This window comes from Pyrus communis, chromosome 7 (genome assembly GCF_041283825.1).
Source record: "Pyrus communis isolate YQ-2024b chromosome 7, ASM4128382v1, whole genome shotgun sequence".
Lineage (NCBI taxonomy): Eukaryota > Viridiplantae > Streptophyta > Magnoliopsida > Rosales > Rosaceae > Pyrus > Pyrus communis.
The window spans coordinates 28,936,369-28,957,065 of NC_142571.1; the positions used below are offsets into that span (position 1 = coordinate 28,936,369).

A 20,697-nucleotide genomic window follows, 5' to 3' on the forward strand; every position below is an offset into this window, starting at 1 on the left:
AAAATATGCTCTCGCTCTGTTCATTAAAATATAATTTATTGTAGGGCTATAGGAATATAGGGCTAAAGGGAGCCTTTTGACCCTCATTCGCTTGGAGATCACCTTATTACAAGCATCTTTGAAAACTTACATTTAACCTTTTTCTTCTTCTTCTTCTTCTTCTTCTTCTTCTTTTTATTTTATTATTATTTTTTTTTTAACAAATCGCCCATAAGAGAGATTTCTGGCAACGGAACTCGAACTTAGGCCTTAATTAGTGAAAAAAATCATCCTTGCTAACTTAACCTGTTCTCGTTAATTATCTTAAAATTGATTTTCATTGGAGGAAAATTCTGTTTCTTGTGTATTTTGTGCCAATATTTTGCTAAACGTAAGGCAAGAGTTTGGTGTTGGGAGATGAAAGATGGCCAACCTGCAAACAAGGGGAGATGCACCAAAGCTATTTCACGCTAAAATTTGTGGGGCCACGGATCGCACGTATCGTGCTCCCACAATCCTTTTCTTTTGTAATGATTTGGCTTTGCTTTATGTTGGGGCCAAGTAGGAATGTACGATGATCATGTTTTCACATAATTTTATAAATTTATGTGTTATAATATAGATAGGCGTGATTTTATAAGAATTGTAAGTAGAAGTTGATTAATAAGCAGCTGAAATTATTAAATAAATAATATTACATGACAAAATGCGTCACGCTAAAAAAATGGACTCCAAGGGAGGTGGATATAGTCTAAAAACTTTCTCAACGCATTGATACTCATTCATCAATGTTACTTGAATCATACTTGAAATGGCTTCTAAGTTCCAAGTTATGATAGCCGCCAAGACATGACAAAATAGCCTTCTCATTCTTCTTAAGCTAAAAATCATTATGTTTCAAGGAATATACACACAAAATTGTTACAAACTTTTAATTAAAAATAGAACTCAAAGCGACGTCAGAAAGCACTAAATTGTTGTGGCCAAATTTAACTAAAGGAAAGAGACGGAGTGCGACAACAAAGAGAAAAGAGAGATGTAGAAAAATTCTATATGTATCTTTTTCCCTTACCTTGTGCATTTATTTACAATAAACATAACGAGCTTACTTGTCTTACAAGTAAGAAAGCCTAAGATCTTCTAGATTACATAGAAATCTTAAATATAATTTATTAGTATTTACACAATCACTAACTACAACATAAACCATAACATACTACAAAAAAGTGTTGGTTTTGGATTTCTTTAGTTTATTTTTTATTAAAAGTTTTAGATTTGATACTTTATATGTATTTAATACAATCACTGTCACGACAATCATATGATGATTGGATAAAATACATTTATTGACGTGAATTATATCTGATTGTCAAATAATAGTTGCATGAAAATATATGTAAGTATTATAACCAGTTCCAAAAGTTTGATAACCGTCCTTAGCAATTTAGCACTACAATAGTCATCATGACTGATTCTATATGTATTTACTACTAATCAAGTATATATGTACTGTAAGGCCCAAAACCCAACTACTCTACAGGACCATAATATTTTCTTCTCTATTTTTTTTCCGGTCCAAAGGCCCATAATCCATCTATTTCAAAAGCAATTGAACCCAAAGGTTGATGGCCGACAGATTCTAGTAAAATCCCACTTAGTACTACAATATAGTGATATTCATTTTCACTTATAAGTGAGAAATTTTAGGTTCGACTCTCGCCATAGGCAAATTTTGAACCATTTTATTGTTAACTCATTGTAAGGCTAAGCTCACTCCCTAGTAAAAATAATATTGTTTGTTAAAAAAAAAAAAAGGACTGTAACCAATAAGGCTCTATGCTTTGAGAGGGTCAGGGGAACTTCTATCGTACGTATTTTTGCCCTTACTTTGCAAAAAGGTTATTTTCATGACTCGAACCCGTGACATTTCGGTCACAAATGAGCAACCTTTTCCATACAAATGTAGAAATAAAACTATACAAAAATGCTTGCTTTCTTTGTTTTCCAAACGTTTCATCTAATTAGTGTTAAACCAATAGCAGTAACTATAAGTGTGGAGGGGACTCCAAATTTCAGATGACTCCAGAAGGACAATGTGTAGGCAAGTTGTGGAGATTGGCGAGCCTGCTCGCACACTATCAAGTTGGCTGCTGATCCCAAAAGCGACAGGTTTCCGGCCACGGTGCTCACCCAAGCTAATAGGAGCCACGCCTTCTTCTCCTCCGCGGCAGAGATTAGGGCCGCCGACGCTGCCACCCGCCCTCCAAGCAACAAAACTATCCAACATAAAAGAAGAAAAAAACATGCATGTTAAGTGGCCGCTGAAAGTGTGAAAATATTTTGGTTCTTATAGAGTGCAAACGGAAAATAATATCAGCATACATACCAGTTGGTACATTTGAAGCCAAATTTGACAGCACAAGTATGGTGACTGCAAGAACTGCTATCCCGCTAGCACGATCAATTTGCGCATGCGGCTCCATGAAGTCCCAAAGATCGCTTGGAATGCCGGTCTTGTTGAATCCATTGACGGTTATAAACATTCCGCAGAAGAAAATCAAGAGCGAATAGGAAACCTGTCAAAGAAAGAAACTTGTTACAGTTGTAATCTAATCTAACATACAGAATTTTGTGCTCGTGAAACTTACCTTTTCTAGGCTTGGACGGGCATCCGTGAAGTCAAGAACAACCAGAGCAAGTGCAGCAGTAATCGCACACCACGACATATTGAGGCCCATAAGCAGTGCAATCAGCATTCCTATAGTAATAAGGTAAACACCAGATTTCCACAATATCCTTTTCCATCTTGTCGTCAGATGTTCCTTCCCTTTCAACGACTCCGTAGGAATTGCATCTGTTTGTCTATCGTTCGATGGAGACCTTTTTGATGGGATTGTTTCGTCCCTTTTATGAGAAGACAAATCATTTGTCTCCTCTTTTGATGCGCTTGAAATTCTTGCCGACTCTATCGCGCCACTAGGAACCTTGTTTACTTCATTCTCGCTAGAAGGTAAGCGATTTCTAAGAGTCTCGACATTACCTATGCTCACATCAAGATTCGGAGAACTTTGCAGAGTCGGGATTTCCAATCTAGAGTTCAGTTCTTGAGAGTTTAAGGATGCACTATGTGACAATGTAGCTGGCGAAAACCGATGAGAACTTACATCCTCCTCTGGAACAGGTTCCAGAGCTGGATCTTCCTCATCCTTCTGGACGGACAACAATCTCCAGAACATACATAGAAGAATCAAAGCATTCACACAAACTCCCACAAGCATTGCAGGGAGAATTCCAATCACAAATGTCCCAAAAGATATCTTGCTCTGAACAGCTATAACAAGGTTTTGAGGATTGCCAATCGGGGTTGCTGCAGACCCAATGTTTGCACTCGAGGCAAGGGCGAGTAGGAAAGGATGAGGCGGGAGGTCATGTTGTCTTGCAACTTTCAAAACAAACTCGGTCAAAACCACGCAAGCGGTGTCATTGGTGAAGAGAGCGCTCGAAACTGCAGAAATCAAACAGATTCGACAGAGCAAGTCCCTTGCCCCTTGAGTTTTCCACATAAGCAACTTGCCCAAATACTTGAACATATCTGCTCTTTCGAGATAGATACTCACAACCATTGTCCCGAACAGAAGACCAATGATTGGGAGATCAATCGCAGCGTATGCTTGATCAGGAGGTAAGACTCGGAAAACAACCATAAGCATTGCCCCTAGGAGGGACCCTGCAGTCCTACCGATTGGCAAGCAAGGGACAGCGGGAAACACAGCCAACACCCAAAAGACTGCAAAAGCAATCGAGCCAAGAACCACTTTGACAGGAGAAGCCATTGCCATTTTTCCAACTTAAGACTGGACGTGCTCCCTCCTGTGCACTCAGATTTGAACCCCGTAATCTATATTAGTTTAAAGTAGAATATCGCTTATACCATAAAAAACTGAAGATCTTACTCATGATAGCTAACCATAGCATCAATACGGGCCAATTCCATTTAGCTAACGAAAAAACCTGAATACGAAAACCAATTCCAGTTGCACAATTAGATTTAAGAAAGATTCAACTTAGAAACTGAATTAGACCAGGACCAAACAGCTTGAATGCAAACAGTAAAACAGACAACAAGTTCTATATAAGGATCAATGTCAATCCTCTTAACAATCGCATCTTAAATCTCAATAATTTACAAGAAGAACCAAGCCAAGATTGAATCTTTCAATCTATTTAATAGCAACAACTCAATAGAAATTTACAAAAATTCATCAGGAAAAAAAAAAAAATCAATGGCGATTTGTTTGCTGATTTCAACAAAAACCCTTATCCAAAACCCACTGTATTTGCTATAAATAGAATGAAACGGAAAGGTAGCTCAAGTTGGACAGAAAAAAGTGCTTTACTTTTAAGCAAAATATAAACTAATTAGCAATAATAGGACCAAAAGAAACAAAGATCTTACCTCGAAAACAGGTTCAAGGAAGTGGGGATTGGACTGCTTTTCTGTTTCGGGTATTTTATAAATAAGTTAAAAGGGAATCGATCGATTTGCAGTGAGTGGGGCTTCTTCTCAGTTCCCAAATCGACACAATGAAATTTAAAATAAAAAGCTAAAAACTTTGACCGTGATAATCTTTGTCTTTAATATATGCTTGATGCTCTTTTAGGTCATACCAGTCTAAATCCCTCATGAACGAAACATCTCGGCCCAATGAGAATTTTTACAGTGTGCCGAAAACATTGTCTGTGATACAGTGTTTTAATACAAATAGTTGGATATATTCTTTCTTTTTTTCGTTCGGAATTAACAATCTAGCCTTAAAACGAACAAAAATTGTTTATATTCATCATCTAGAGTGAACTAAATGTTGGTTTTTTAACTTTAATCCTTCAAGAATATTGAAATTTAAAATAAATTCGATTACATATTGATTATAGTCTCTTGATGTGTCTTCAATTCAACATAATTAATGTGGATTTTATTTCATGTCTCCCATTAAATATTTAAATTTATTAATATAAAAATTTTAATTTTTTTTACCAAAAAAAAGTTTTTATTTATTTATTTTATTTAATATTCTTCAAACTTGAAAGACTCAATTAATGTATCTAATATTAGTACCGAAATGTATTATATTGAACTAATGTATTTAAATGTTAGTACCAAAATGTCACATCCCGGCCCAGGCGGGGGGGGGGGGGATCACTTCCCGGGCCCGCTCCACCACCGTAGCACGATATTGTCCGATTTTGGGCTTACCATTCCCTCACGATTTTGTTTTTGGGAACTCACGAGCAACTTCCCAGTGGGTCACCCATCATGGGATTGCTCTAGCCCCCCTTCTCGCTTAACTTCGGAGTTCCTACGGAACCCGAAGCCAGTGAGCTCCCAAAAAGCCTCGTTCTAGGTAGGGATGAGAATATACATATAAGGATCACTCCCTGGGTGATGTGGGATGTCACAATTCACCCCCCTTAAGGGCCCAACGTCCTCGTCGGCACACTCGTGACCATAGTTAGGCTCTGATACCAAACTATCACATCCCGGCCCGGGCGGGGGGATCACTTCCCGGGCCCGCTCCACCACCGTAGCACGATATTGTCCGCTTTGGGCTTACCATTCCCTCACGGTTTTGTTTTTGGGAACTCACGAGCAACTTCCCAGTGGGTCACCCATCATGGGATTGCTATAGCCCCCCTTCTCGCTTAACTTCGGAGTTCCTACGGAACCCAAAGCCAGTGAGCTCCCAAAAAGTCTCGTGCTAGGTAGGGATGAGAATATACACATAAGGATCACTCCCCTAAGCGATGTGGGATGTCACATAAATGTATGTACTCAAATATATGCACCGAAATGTATTAAACAATAAAAGGACAAAAACAAAGAACTAATCGTGGCTTCCCTGCCCCCGAAAATAATAGATAATCGTGACTTGTCACCAGTTGTCCCTTAAAAAAAAAAAAATGAAAAAACTCAAAAAAAAAAAAAAAAAAAAAAGGTATGAAAATCACGGTCTAAATAAAATGCCTTATTTTATATGATGCGAATATGGGGACTTCACTCTTATTCTTATACTTTTCTGCAGAGTTTTAGTTTTATTATTGTATTGATAAATTATGGGTAAAAAAGTTTGTACTCTATTTTAGTGAGAGCGACAAAATGATAATGTTTAGTCGATCTGTATCTTTTGTTTATTGGGACAAATCAGCGACATCATTTTTACACATTTTTTAAGGAAATTACTATTGGTACTTCAATTTTCATTTTACATTTTAAATGTTTTATAATTAGAAAGAAAAATATACTTGTGAGGATTGTAGAATGAGATTTTTTGAATGCTAAACCCTTAATCTGACGGTGAAGTAATTTCATATTTGAGTGATTTGTTAAACATAATCTTTAAGTGGAGATAAAAAAGATAGACGATTCGAATCATTAAAATACACTAAGAAGTAGGCTCTAAAAAACGTGAGTAAAAAAAAATAAAATGTTACCGATCGGCACCCAATATTACATCCTTTTTTAATCTATTGCATGCGGAATTTAATATTTACTGAATCTCTGTGAACCAATCTCTGGTTTGAACTTTGATCTGATGAGAAATTGGAAGTGTTACATCGGATTGGGAGTGGACGTAAAAGATAAATTGTGACATGGCGTTCCATGACAAACGCCTAATCCTATCATTATTTTCTCATAAGATGATAGACTTGATAGAGAGGCAAGACTTGCAAGAAATTATTTAATGTCAGTTATGTAACCTATAACTCTTTTTTTTTCTTTTTTTTTTTTTGTAGATAACACCGACCAAGTGAGGCCCGATCAATAAAATTGTAGAATGAGACTCTTTAACTCATTAACAACAAAATTAGGTTTGCAATAGATATATTAAACATGTACGATGCTTAGATGGATCAGCGACAAAACTAGCATGCGCGATGTAACATGTTTTGGTTTTTGATTTTGTCTACTATGTTGCCAAGAGAGAAAAACAAACAAGAAATAAATAAAATTGAATGATAGATTAATTAAAGATGTCTTTAAAAAATATTGAATCATACGGATTCATAATTATAAAAGCATTTAAGATTTTCATACGATACTTTTTCGGTTTAATTTTTTATGTCGGTGAATTACACGATCATGACTATAAAAAGTTGAATTATCTTTGAAAGTGTTCCCCACCCTTAAAAATATAAACCATCGTAAAGAAGCCGTTAGCTGATTCTTTGTAACCAAAAAAAGTTATGTGATAATCTTTAACCAAATCATGTGACACATTTTATTAAAACATTAACGTCAATCTCACATGCAATAAAGAATTGGAAGTCTAATATTTTGAGCTAAATACGTGTCAGAAAGAGTCAAAAATATCTTCCTCGAATGAGTTGCCCTCATGTGTAATTTTATTTATTTTTATTTTAAGTCTCATGTGTATGTTTTGCTCAACTTATAGCCTATATTGATTATTAAAAAATTGTCAAGGACGGTCTGCTGATATTTGTGTTTGAACTAAACGCTTCTGCTTATAAGCACTTACATTATTTAAAAGTACTTTTATGAAAAGCATGTCAAAAACTTTAATTAAAATGAGGCACTAGTCGGTAATGAACTCTAAGTTTCAAAAAGTGTTTTATAATCCATAATTAGTTTTAATGCGTGTCTAATATTTCTTCTAAAGCAGCTAAAAATGCTATCTAATAATCAAAATGTTCTTTTTTTTTAACTAAGTTTAACAAATAAATTTAAAAACATGTTTATATTGAAAAAACACATTTAAAAAAATCAACAAAAATATGTTTTCAACCGAAGCAGTTCCAAACAAACCCTCAATTATTTCTAAGCACCACAAAAACCTATTGGTGTGCAATTAGCCACACTGCAATATGCATCTCGATCCCGCTGATGGTGATGAGGTTTGGAGTTGGAGCCATGAACTTTTTTCCACATGACATGCTGCCCTAATGCTTTCCTTCTTGTTTTATCATGTCTCCTGGTTTGTTGGTCACAGCCTGTTCCCAGTTTGCATTTCTGCCCTGTTTTGGGCAAGCGGGTAGGACAGACTTTGAGCTTTTTTTAACAACAAAAAAAAGGACCGGACGATGGTTTTGCCACGATAATCCATCTTTTCAGATGTCGGAAAAACTCACATAGACATTTCAACATCTCATAGCCACCATCGTGTGATTCATCAAAATCAGGAATTGAACTCAGAACGTGCTGTGTAGAATATAGGTCAAGAATTCATCTCAACCACTAAACCATCCGTGGTGGTTGATAGAGACATGAACTTTGGCCATTACCGATCTGACATTTTTAATTTTATGCTTATCCTTTTAATCCTTCATAACAATTATTGGCGCCGTCTTGATTGGTTGCACATCCATTACCCTACAATGCTAGACCAGTGAAGCTCTTACCCTACATATTTAAGGCACTTCATGCTTTCCATTCCGTCTCCATTCATTCCAAGTTTGAACCTGGTTTCGGGCATGAACCCGATTTTGGTTTTCGAATTCACAACTGGTTTAGGGCAAAGAAATCGACTTTCGAAGATATAATGCATTAAACTTCCAATAAGGCCCAGAAAGTATGAGCTTTCTGGGCCTTTTCCTGATAGAATGCGATATGCATCTTCGAGTACAAATCCTACCAAGATAAAATGCATTACACAAATGACGTAATTCGACCTTTATATTACACATTGAACAAAAAATAATCCACAGCACATCATCTTTATAAGTGAATTCTATCCTCTGTATAACATCAAAGTAAAAAAATGTTCAAAAGAATGCTCTTTGAGTACTCACTACTCACACTAACAATTCTACAATGTATTCTCTCTGAATTATGTTTTTCGTTCGTAAGAAACTCTCACCTCTGCATCCATTCATCTGTCAACAACGTCATCCCCTACCTATACACATCAGTAAAAGCCATGTTGAACCATTGCTATGTCATCTAACTCCGGGTTGTAGAATCGGAAAGAAAGTCCAGTCATTGCAAGGCTTAGATTCCTTGGCAGCAACATTTTTGTTAGCCCACCATTCTGAGCCGATGTTGGACTTACTCGGAACTTCAGCTTTTGTGTAATCAAAATTAAACTCCTTTGTCGACCCAAGTGTGATGGATCTTTGCTTCCGGTAACCTTGATCCTCCCCTTCTCCCGAAGCATTTTCAGGAATTCTACTCAAACTTTCCTCCACATTAAACTCGCGGTGATTGTTGGAGTCTGTTAATAACCCATCTGTTTCAATTGAGTTTTCTGCTGCTATATCATTTGAAGATTCCGTTGCAGTTCTCAATGCTTTATTCGCAAGACAGCATGCAACATCTTCACCAGTCAATTCAAATGACACCCTGTGATCAAATATAGTTCCACCATTGTGACATCCACTCTCTGTGTTGGCCAGGGATGCCACCTCAGAAATCTGGTTCTCCATATGGAAACCGTCTCTCGAGGCTGGCCCCGTACCATCAGGCGTCAAACATCCAGAACTCATCCTGGAACCAACTCCCACACCATTGGGGGTCAAACATCCGGAACCTAGCCTTGAACCTAGCTCATAGCCATCTGGTGTCAATGTTCCAGAACCTAGCCTGGAACCCAGCCCCGCACCATCTGGTGTCAATGATCCAGAACCTAGCCTTGAACCCCACTTATGATTGGTAAAATGGTCAAATCCATAGAGTTTGGGACCTTCCCCCATGCGAAACTCAAGCATAGGGTGTCTGTCTGGGAACGGAGAAGATGTTCCTGAATTCGATATTGCTGATCCTGGTGATATAAGATCACCACCTGGACTTCCCGGATATTGTTGGTAAGGCTGGTATTCGTATTGGGACAGTGGAAACTTCTGGTTGTTGCTACTGTTTCTACGTTGTCGGTCCAATGAAGATGACAGAAGTTGAGCAAATGGCACTTCAGGGGATGAAGGTGTAGTCAGCTGAACGGATTCGGGAGGGGGAGTGAATGGAGCAGTAGATGGTTCAGTGTTGAATGTAGAGAATACAGGTGGTGACACTAACTGTGTCTCATATGCATAAGGGCCAATGGAAAACATGGATGCAGGTTCACCCGAAGAGTAGGCATTTACAGAAAGGGATGTGAGGGACAGAAATCCAGCAGGTGATTGGGAAGCAGACGGTGGATCGGATGGAAGGAAAGATGCAGGAGAAGATGGAGGGGCAATGAAGGGTAATACAATTGCGGTGGAGGTTGTTTGGTTATCAGAGGTTGAAACTGCAGCTCCTGGCACTACAGGCTCGGGAACGAGGACAGCATGACCAATTCGCTTGCTAGTTTTATGTGACCCGAAGCACCAATATAGGCTCCACCAGCTTCCCCATCTTCTTTTCTGTAGTCAAATGGTAAAAGATTGTCAACGACACAGTTTCAAAATTTAACACCAAAACAATGCACGAAAGACACCAGAAGAACCAACTCTTCAAAATTTATCACCGCAAAGATTTGAGTTCACTCTTGACCCACAAACGAATACAAAAGTATTTCATGTAAAAGTTACTTATACACCATTCTACATCAGATAGCAAATAACACAAAGATGGCAACTGAAATTGAATTTTACAGTTTTTGGGTTTAAAGCTATTCCGGTGTACTGGCACTCTAAAAGCCGAATCTATAAAAGCCATCGGGCAACATCCTCCATAGCAATGGCGACAAGAAAGAAGAGCTGTTAGAATGGGAAGTAGGTACCCTTCCCCGCTGGATTTCTCCGCTGAAACTCCAGAATCTCTAAACTACGAAATGTTCACCAGATACCTTACAGAAAATTCTGAAACTCTGCTAGGTGCTGCCTAGCAAAATCTGGAATTCCCGAGTTATCTACCGCATCAAAACATACCTACCTAAAATACTAGCAGTTGAAATAAAATGAAGTCACCATAGCAATACAAACACAACAAAGTCTCCATCAAACTGAAATTAAAATAAATTCTTACATTTTTATACCAATTAATCAGTCATTAAATTGTCTGAGTTCAATCAAATTTCTCAACTTTTTCCTCTAATGTTTTCATTGATTTGAGAAACAAAACAAGTCATGCCACACACACACAGATGTGTGACAATTCCAAGGATTATTTGCACTACAAAAACACTCAAAGATTCGTACTTTTCACTTTTGAGGATTGAAAATAAGTAAAAGAACGCAAGATCAAACAGGCCATAACTGTGTTTTTAGATTCCCACAGTTTCTCAGCAACCAAACGGAGTATAACAAGGACCCAAAAGTCACAACAAATTAACAAATTGGGAGAAGAGAAAAACACCCATGCATAAATATATGTATGCAAGAGAAGAGAGGGGGGGGGGGGAGAGAGAGAGAGTTACAGAGATGTTGGTGGGCTGGGCGCGAGCTTCGGCGGAGACGATGGCGGTGGCGGCGGCGTTGATAGTGTCAACGCTGCTATTCATGATTGCTTTTGTGATCCCACAAAGCTCGTTGCTTTGCTTCAGAAGCTAAATTCCTCCGCTTTTTTTTTTCTCAAATAAACAACTCCGGCGAAGATTGAGCAACTGGGTTTCGAATTCCGAGCTATGTGGCCGGATAACGACAGTTTTTCCGGCGAGATTCGACCGGCATGGCGGATTCGATCTGGTAATGAACGTTTCTTGAACCTGAATGAATGAACGAAAAATGTGAGCTTGTATTGTATATGCACTCTCTCTCTCTCTTGAAATGGGACCCACACGCTTATTTTTTATTTCTATTTTCTAGCAAAATCCATCTCGCATTATTGCATTGCTGCATTATTTAATTTATTTTTATAAATATTTTGAGTATCAATTAATTAAAATAGTATGGATGTCGACGATGATGGCGATAAACCAAGGAGAAAAGAAATTAGTTGCACGTGGGCTTGTCACTTGATGCATTATTTAATTTTGAGAACTTTAATGAAAAATTTTCGGTACTGTTTAATTTGATGAAAAATTATATTTTTACACTAAAAAAATCAATCATAATATTATTCACTTTACCCTTTATTTTGTCATTATCTTTAAAAAATCAAAATTTTCAAATCTTTTTTATTAGTTTTTCTTTTAAATTTTTATTATGAAATTATAAAAAGTATATATATAATATTGTTGTATATTTTCTGCTAGAAAATAAAATTTATAACGAACGGAGTACATTCAAGTTTAATACAGTAAAAAAGAAAGGCATTCCAAGCCCTCGAAGACAAGGAGTGATCCCAAATGTAGCAATTTTGAATAGAGGGACCATAACTAGTATCAACGCCTGCCAAGAGGTTCGTTTCTCTGAAAACATACTTCTAGGTGATAATAGTAAAAGATTCAGGCAAAAAAATAACCTATGTTATATGTTTGTATTTTCTTAAATGCAATAACCTAATCCCTTGTTGGGAAAGGTCTCGACTGTCTTCGAGAAAATATATTTGTTCGTTTTATATCTCTAATCACATGAACGTACGCAATAATCTCTCCTAATTTGATTATTATTGATACAATAGATCTGATTGGTTTTATGTTTTTCAAACATAATAATGATCTGGACATGTTGACAGATTCTCTTCATTGCAATGAAGAGGAACTTGTTCCACAAGTTACATATGTATCTATTTAATGTTGACAAAACTAATGGTTGTATAAAACTAGCTTAATGTGGCCATGGGTTTCACTAATTAATGATTAAATCGTGCAAGTTGGGGGATAATTGGATAAGGGATTGGACAAAAGAAAGCCAGCTGCCATCTCTCTCGCACACATATTTTTTTAATAGGTGATGTTATTCACACTTTCTCAAACGCCATTCCTAATTTTCAGGGGTTGGGTCGAATGAATTGAATAAGATCGATAGATAAAATTAACAAGAGTATGTGAGACGTAAAAACGGGTGTTTGAAGAGCATTACCCTTTTTTATTTATATGTGTAATTTTTTTAAGTTAAACACGTTTTAATTAGAGCCATTTGATAACTGAATAACGCTAGATAAACCAACTTTTAAAACCAAATATGTAAATTGTGTGACGTGTCACCAATAGAAAATAAGCACGTTAATAAACACTAATCTAATCACCAATAACCATGTCATACGATTTACAAAATATAGCTTTAATAGATTGTCTTACTAGCATTACCCTAACTGACTACTTTCAATTTTTCAATTTTCATAAAAATGAAAACTGAAAACAACAAAGTAAAAACTGAAGGCAAAATTTTGAAAACCTAAGAAAATATTTTTCTTGTTTTCACTTTATGAAAACCAAAATAGCTATCAAACAAGATTTCAGTTTAAAAAAAAGTAAAAACAAATTATTATCTAACGACCCCTTAATTAATACTAAAAAATTTATTATTGGATATGAGAAATGATATAGTATTTACAGCGGTCGTTGTTTTTTTTTTTTTTTTTTTTATCACAAAGTTAGCTTTCATTATGATCAAGACCCAAAAATGGCTGGATAAACAACAATAGGAAAGTAAAAGGCCCAAGCAAAATGAGAGCAGCAACCCAAGATACAACGGAAGGCCCACACAATCTTAGATCCGAAAACAGCAGAAACAAACAATAAAAAATCATATTCTCCAGCAGCAAATACCACATGTTATTTGTACAAATTAGAGTGCTTCTAGTAGCCAAAGAATACAAAATGACATTATTGGGCTCTGATGTAGTTCTAATTTACCAACCATGTCCCACCAAGTTAATGATTCAGCGGTGATTTTAATGGGAAAAGCAACGGCGGTGATACTCGTGACTCGTAATATTCTGGGTTTCTGATTTTTACGTTATGCACGTCCCGCGCCCCTCTCGTGACCACATTTCAGTTACGATCCCCACAACGGAACAACCCAACAAAATAACCATAAATTCAATAACTTTTCAAGTTAAATATAAATTACAATATTTAGTGGGCCCATTTATTGGAGAATAACTGGGGCGTTTTGCCCATGAAGAGAGTTAAAGGTTCAAAAGTTAAAAAATGTTTGTCTAGAAATTTATCTGTAACCAATGTCTAAGTTAAAATTTTATGGATGGCCCACTTATTTGGCCAAAAAGAGCATTAGGCTGACCAAATATATCATTCTCTTAGCCCATTTTTTAGAGTCCAGTTCTTCTGTTTTAATAATTAATTCAAATTCAACGGCTAGATTTGAACATCCTACGATAGTTTAGTTAAACAACGGCTAGATTTGAACATCCTATGATAGTTTAGTTAAATTAACTAATAAATTTAAAGTATAAATTTAAAACTAATAAATTATTGAGGGGGTTATATTTAGCTCATTCGATTAGAAAGAAGGTATATGAGTAGCATGAAATTGTTCATTTCTAAATAATTTTTTACAAGGCTATAACTTTAGATGGGGTTGTGTTTACCTATTTCGTTTGGAGATGGCTATACAATATCATGTGTAAATTTTTCTTTATATTCTGTTAATTTATTGGCAAAAAAGGTTATAAAGTGATGTATTAAGTGCTCATTTAAAATATCTTTTAAAATAATCAAAAGCATTTCAGTAGAAATCTTTTTGAAAATAATCTTTAATAAAAATTTAAGTGGTTCTTGAAAAAAAACACTTTAAATGATTCATGCGAAAAACACATATTTAATGTATTTTACAAGAAAAAACACTAAAATATTTTTTGAACCCAAATAGTTTCATCAATTTTTTTTTAAAATTATTTTAAATGTACTTCTAAATGAGTTTTTAGTTGATCACTATGTTGAAATATAAGGTAGACAAATTCCAACCAAGAAAAGAAAATGAAAAGGCAGAAAGTCCTAATTTTTAATTATATTTTCCACTAAGATGAAACCTTTTGTCAAAGATGTGCACGTGGGGGCGATGCCTTTGTGTTTTCTGAATGGGTATTTGTGCGCACCCCACGAGCGTAAGATAGCGACATGCACATACATTAAATTAAACTTGCACGGGTGGTTCTCTCTTTTATCATCCCTCCCATCCCATTCAATCCTTTCGCTTTCTGATAATGAAATCTCAACACCCTCTTTCTTCCAATTTATTATTATTACTGGAAAGCTGGATCCCTTTTCACCTAGTTCGAAATTCGGACCGTTAAAATTTAATTCAACAATTATAGTTACTATTACTTTTAAATGAGTCTCCTGTTTTTAGTTATTGGATTAAATTTCAACGATCCGAGTCTCGGACTAGATGGATTATAGGTGGAAAGGAATCCAAGAGGACCCCTTTGCATTATTACTAACCTTTTTATCTTCTTAGCTTTGTACCTTTTTACCTTTATGGTCTCAGATTTTACTTTTTAATTATTAAGTTTCATGTTACCTAGTCACACGCACTTATATTAAGATTGTGTTCTCATATCTAGTTGAACTTTATGATCAGATCGAGTGAATTATAAATCTGAATGATATATAGTTGTTCAGGTATAAGATAAATTTATTTTTATATAGCTGATATGATACGTGATTGTTCACATGTAAGATTAATACTATATTGTAAGAGCATAAAAATTTCGAGATGAAACAATACAAGCTCCTTTCATATCTATTTGTGGTAAGTAAATGTACAAGTGATTTATAGTAGACAGTGTTCGTGCAACCCATAAGGATTTTGGATTGAGCCTAGACGTCGGACTAGAACCCTTAATAACTAAGATCAGTTTTCTCCCCTAGCAAATTTATTTAGGGATCAACTATGTCTTGAGATCCTACGAAAATGGAAGAATGGCTTGGAAAGTCCTCTGAATACCTTATGACAATCTGATACAAGACCTGATAGTGCCTATCAGGTGTTCGTTGAAATGTATACTCAACATATCTCAACAGGGCACGATAGGTGATGTTTGAAGAGTCTTTGTAGCATAGCTTGATATATGTCGACATGCCTACCAAATGCTCAACAAAACACCTCATCAGCCCAACATGAGACAATACTCTCAACGCGACACTATGGAGAAGCCTTTCCATGCTGGCCCCAAGGACGGAGCTGTATAGGGCCTAGGGGAGCATCCGTCCCCACTCAGTTGTGTGTATACTTTTGCATTCCAATTCCCAAGCCCTAATTAAACTATAAATGAAAAAATGGATTGCATTTCAATTCCAACGTCAGTTCTAATTAAACTATATAAAAAAATGGTCTAGTGGAAAAAAGACAAGGTGCATCCGCTAGTTTACATGCTTGTGACATTAGCATTAACTCTTTCAGTTGCTACTGCCACTGTTGAAAAAGCATTGTTGGCCATGAAATTTTTGAAGAATCGATGGAGAAATCGAATGAGAGATCAATGGATCAATGACAACATTATTTTTATAGAGGGAGCTATTTGCACGAAAACGCGTAGGAATATTGTAAGATGTTGTATGAAAAACTTTATGGATTAATATATAAGTGTTTTGTGCAGTAAATTCTTGAGTTTTTTAATTGTACCTTATTATTTGAAGATGCCCTCATTCTTACAAATTTCTGGCTTTGTCCCTGGTTGGCCCACCAAACAAGGATAATTTATCATAGTAACGCTTATCATATTCATATCCCACTTTGATAAAATATATATATATATATATATATGTATGTATATGTTTGGTTACATTTGAAGTGTAGAACGTGATACTTCTTTGTTCTAGATCCACCCATGTAACCAAATAGTGGAAAAGGCAGGGGCACCCAAGGGAGGTGCAACTACTGGATATTTCATAAAATGGTCCCTCTAATGGGGTGGCTAGGTGGTGTGGCTATGGTCCTACAAGCCAAAAGCTAAACCAGCACACCACATGTTCCACTTATCAAGTAGGTGGGGGATTTGATCACAAACTTTTAATATACAAACACATGCATAACATACTATATGCATATAAAAGATTTAATTCAAGATCCTCCATCATAAATTATCCTCCTATGCAAAATTCTCTCATCAAAATAATTCATCATCATCCTGCTTTGGAAGTTTGGATGAACGTCAATCATTGTTGTAGGATTTAGAGTTGGTTTAAAAGTATTTTTAAAATGGCTGAAAGAACTTATAGTAAGAATATATTTGAAATCAATCCTAGAAAAACACTTAAATGTTTTTTGCGTGAAGCACATTACTGATGCTTCTTGTAGGAGGCACTTCAAGTGCTTTTACAACCTAAAAACACTTTCGCTAAAATCGCTTTTAGTCATTTTGAAAGTACTTTCAAACGAGTTCTTGATGCACGAATCTTTTGCCCGTATGTGTTAGTTTAGTTGATTAATAAGTATTGTTGCTTGGATTATAGTAAATAAGTTGAGTCATTTTAGGAAACGACTTAACTTGGAAGACATATGTCGACGCTGCAAGGCGAGGGAGTGACTTGTCACTCTCATAATTCAATCAACTCTAAATAAATTAGAATAGCTTAGAGTATCCATTGTTAGAAAAATCACTAAACCCCCTGCAAAACAACATTTCGTTCCATATACCAAAAAGAAAAGAACATTAGGAGCCAAATTTTCACATGAAAAGGATTTGTTGTTGTAACCAAAGTGGTTGAGAGCGTTTACCTCTCCAAACGAGATCTTGTGTTCCAACCCCACCCTGACCCGCCTTAAGCTTGTATCTGAAAACAAATCACATATGTTATTTGGGCCCAAAGAAGAGTACATCAACAACATTGGACTCGCCCAACAAAAGGTATAGATCAAACCCATCTTCTAAAATCATTCAGTGTTCGTGATCCTTTCTGAGTTGGATTGCAAAGCCCACTTTCCAATGCTTCTTCTGGTTGGTATAATTTTGGAAGAACTGCCACCAGAGCTCATGACTCCAAAATTATCAAAATTCTTGAACTGATTGCCATGACGTCCACCATTGCTCCTGCTGCTGCTACGTTTGTGTGCTCGCCGTCATCCACCGCCAGAGGCACAAAAGCAGCCGTATTTCGTCGCAAAGACCCGAAGTTTCAGCTCTGCTCAGTGGTTCCTCCACTGGGTCTCAGCCCGTTCTCGCCATGGATCGGATTGAAGCAGCTGAGCATCTCATTGGCACCTAAGTCTTTGAAATTAGGTAACTTTCAGTATTTGGGTTCGTGGGTTTTTCTTGCTTTTGCAATTTGTTTGCTGTTTTGCTTAATCAGTCCAGCTTGTTTGTGATTTGGCGGTGCAGAGAGGAGGGAAAGGTGTAAGGGTATGGTGGTTTATGCATCCCTGTTTGGGGTTGGAGCTCCGGAGGCTCTCGTTATTGGCGTGGTGGCTCTGCTGGTTTTTGGTCCCAAAGGACTTGCTGAGGTGAGTGGTATGTTGAGTAATGGTACGGAGACTCAATTTGGAGATTAAATTTACAAACTAAATGGTGTGTCATCAATATAAATGAACATGTCTATCAACGCTTAAATAATAAACCAGTTATCAACTTCTATGTTTTTTAGTTTTCAAAATTTAGTCTCCAAATTGAATCTACCTAGCATTACCTGTGGTATGTTATATTATAGCTGGAAATTGAGCTCTCAAATTGTTTCGTAAAAAAACACTTCTACTCATTAGTTCTCACAGCCAAATTGCTTGTGCGAGAAGCACAATAATGTTTTAAGAAATCCAAATGTTTCCTGGAAATGCATTTGGAAGGACTTCTGCAGTAGAAGTGCTTCTCCCAGGAACCACTACAAGTACTTCCAAAACTAGAAGCACTTCTAAATTTTTCTGTCGTAAAATCACTTTTGACCTTCCCATAAGCAAATCCCAAACGAGCCCTTAATTTCTCGTGTAGATGCATGTATTCTCAGTTTGAGTAGCGGGGATGGAGGGGTTTTGGAGAACTGGGGGATTACGATTGGCATATGAACCCCTCACAGAATTTTCGTCTGTCAAAATGATAGTGTCAAGAGCTTAGGATAACAAGCTTTAGACAAGAATTGATAATGTTTAGTCTCGACAGTTAGCAGATGTTCTGGCATTCCTGAGTAACGATTTATCTTCATGCAGGTTGCTCGGACTTTAGGAAAAACTTTGCGTGCTTTTCAACCCACCATTAGAGAACTTCAGGTAGATAATATGAGCTTCATTCAAAATGTATGTTTACGCCCTCTTATGAGAAGGATGTCAATGTTGCATGTACGGACATCTGCATGTAGGAAGTTTCGAGGGATTTCAAGAGCACCCTAGAAAAGGAGATCGGTCTTGATGACAATTCTAGTTCATCAATAGATGCATTCAATGGCAAGAAAATGGACATGACTTCAACCCCTTCATCAACTACCACGACTGGAGATTCCAAAACCACGATTGAAGATTCCAAAACCACGGCTGAAGATTCCAAAACTGTAGACGTTTCAAGTTTATCATCAATAGATGCGTACAATGCCAGAATAATGGGCAAGACTTCAACTTCTTCATCAACTACGACGGCTGATGAATCCAAGACCATGGCTGACACCAGTAAGCGATTAACTTGTTCCTCAAATTTTGTACCCTCGTTTTGAAAAAGTAAATAGTAACCATTACATCATCTGACACATTATGGAACTTTAGTACAAATTTTTGAGGTTTAGAATATGGACTAATGGTAGGAAAGAAAACAAATTCGAGTAACTAGAGCTGGGAAATGTTGAGACGGTTCTATCTCCCATAATATTTCTTGCACATGCATCATCCTTCATGTGTGCTACATCTGCTTCGTACAGAGGAAAATATTCAGTATTTAGTCTTTTTTTTTTATCGGATTCATGTTGTCGCTGTATGATTCAATGCAAATAGTTTTTTGTCTAATAAACCCGGACCTGTCAATTGTCTAATGCAGATGGGGCTCCATCACCACCCAGAGCATACACCACAGAAGAGTACTTAAAGATCACAGAGGAGCAGCTAGCAGCTGCCCAAAAGCAGGCGCAGGCGTCTGCTCCAGTGGAAAGTCAGCTTGAACCTCAGACCTTGTCTCAAGGTTAGTCGTTATCAAATCTCTCTTGACAACTTTGTTGAATGCATACATCTCTCTCTCGCTCTTGATGATTTTGTTGTGTACGTACATTGGTAACAGCTACTGTTGAAGAAACTGCTGCGGAAACGCCTTTACCCCTACAACCTCAAACTGTTGAAGAAGAAACTGCTGCCAGAATGCCTTCGCCTCAACAACCTCAAATTGAGACATAAGAACAAATTACAATTGATGGACGGACGCTTGCCAATTGTTCATAAATCTCAAAGTTGAGACATGAAGCTTTGACAGAGGATGAATGGAGCTGAGAAATCCCACTTTTGTTGTTCCTTCTCAAAGAAAATATGGAATTAGTCTGGTACATAGAATTTCTGTATAATTCAGAGACCAAAAAGGTGTTTGCAATCTCATCTAGTAGCAATATCTTGACCTGGTACTAATGTAGGTATGCCATTTTTTAGGAAGTGACAATTTCGGCCTTTCTTTTCGGGTTTGTACCATGATGTCTTCAGCTTCAAAGACACAATTAGTTGAGCAATTTTATTCAAGGTGAAAGTACTGTCGGAAATTTTTTCGATACGGGTCAATATTTCCTTGAAAATATCGGAGAATTAGAGAAAAGACATGGAAAGAGGGTGAGGTCCAAACTTCACAAAATATCAGAAAAACCTTTAAATTTCATCTAAAACTGATAGATTTTGTTTATATTTTTAACATATCAGTTAATATCGATAAACCCTCATAGGAGAATTTCATCATTTTCATCGAAAGCAACCGATATCGATACATCCATCATCTTTTTATATATTTGCATACCGATATTTTAAACATTGAATGAAGGGGAAAAAGATGAACAA

At 36.6% G+C, this 20,697-nt stretch overlaps 3 protein-coding genes across 8 annotated transcripts; 1 reads left to right on the plus strand and 2 right to left on the minus strand.

Annotated features, from left to right (window-relative positions):
* Positions 1–1,905: 1,905 nt before the first annotated feature.
* LOC137735312 (Divalent ion symporter) lies at positions 1,906–4,623 on the minus strand. 5 transcript variants are annotated; one of them, XM_088696964.1, is made up of 5 exons: positions 4,436–4,592; positions 3,947–3,990; positions 2,628–3,849; positions 2,366–2,555; positions 1,906–2,255 (listed from the first exon to the last, which is right to left on the minus strand). In XM_088696964.1, the coding sequence occupies exons 3-5, from the start codon at positions 3,816–3,818 to the stop codon at positions 1,993–1,995; spliced, it is 1,644 nt and encodes a 547-aa protein (XP_088553090.1). In that variant the 5' UTR covers positions 3,819–3,849; positions 3,947–3,990; positions 4,436–4,592; the 3' UTR covers positions 1,906–1,992. The 5 variants fall into 5 exon arrangements, with proteins under 5 accessions (XP_088553090.1, XP_068330829.1, XP_068330828.1 ...); XM_068474728.2 differs by having other exon boundaries at positions 3,933–3,990; positions 4,436–4,570; XM_068474727.2 differs by having other exon boundaries at positions 2,628–3,990; positions 4,436–4,623.
* A 4,027-nt stretch (positions 4,624–8,650) lies between these two features.
* Positions 8,651–11,706, minus strand: LOC137734755 (uncharacterized). 2 transcript variants are annotated; one of them, XM_068474037.2, is made up of 3 exons: positions 11,328–11,633; positions 9,618–10,332; positions 8,651–9,569 (listed from the first exon to the last, which is right to left on the minus strand). In XM_068474037.2, exons 1-3 carry the CDS (start codon positions 11,409–11,411, stop codon positions 8,932–8,934), a joined length of 1,437 nt encoding a protein of 478 aa, XP_068330138.1. In that variant the 5' UTR covers positions 11,412–11,633; the 3' UTR covers positions 8,651–8,931. The 2 variants fall into 2 exon arrangements, with proteins under 2 accessions (XP_068330138.1, XP_068330136.1); XM_068474035.2 differs by having other exon boundaries at positions 8,651–10,332; positions 11,328–11,706.
* A 5,944-nt stretch (positions 11,707–17,650) lies between these two features.
* Positions 17,651–20,408, plus strand: LOC137735336 (sec-independent protein translocase protein TATB, chloroplastic-like). Its single transcript, XM_068474756.2, has 6 exons — positions 17,651–17,977; positions 18,077–18,198; positions 18,892–18,951; positions 19,041–19,344; positions 19,706–19,846; positions 19,943–20,408. The coding sequence occupies exons 1-6, from the start codon at positions 17,770–17,772 to the stop codon at positions 20,053–20,055; spliced, it is 948 nt and encodes a 315-aa protein (XP_068330857.1). The 5' UTR covers positions 17,651–17,769; the 3' UTR covers positions 20,056–20,408.
* The last annotated feature ends 289 nt before the right edge of the window (positions 20,409–20,697 follow it).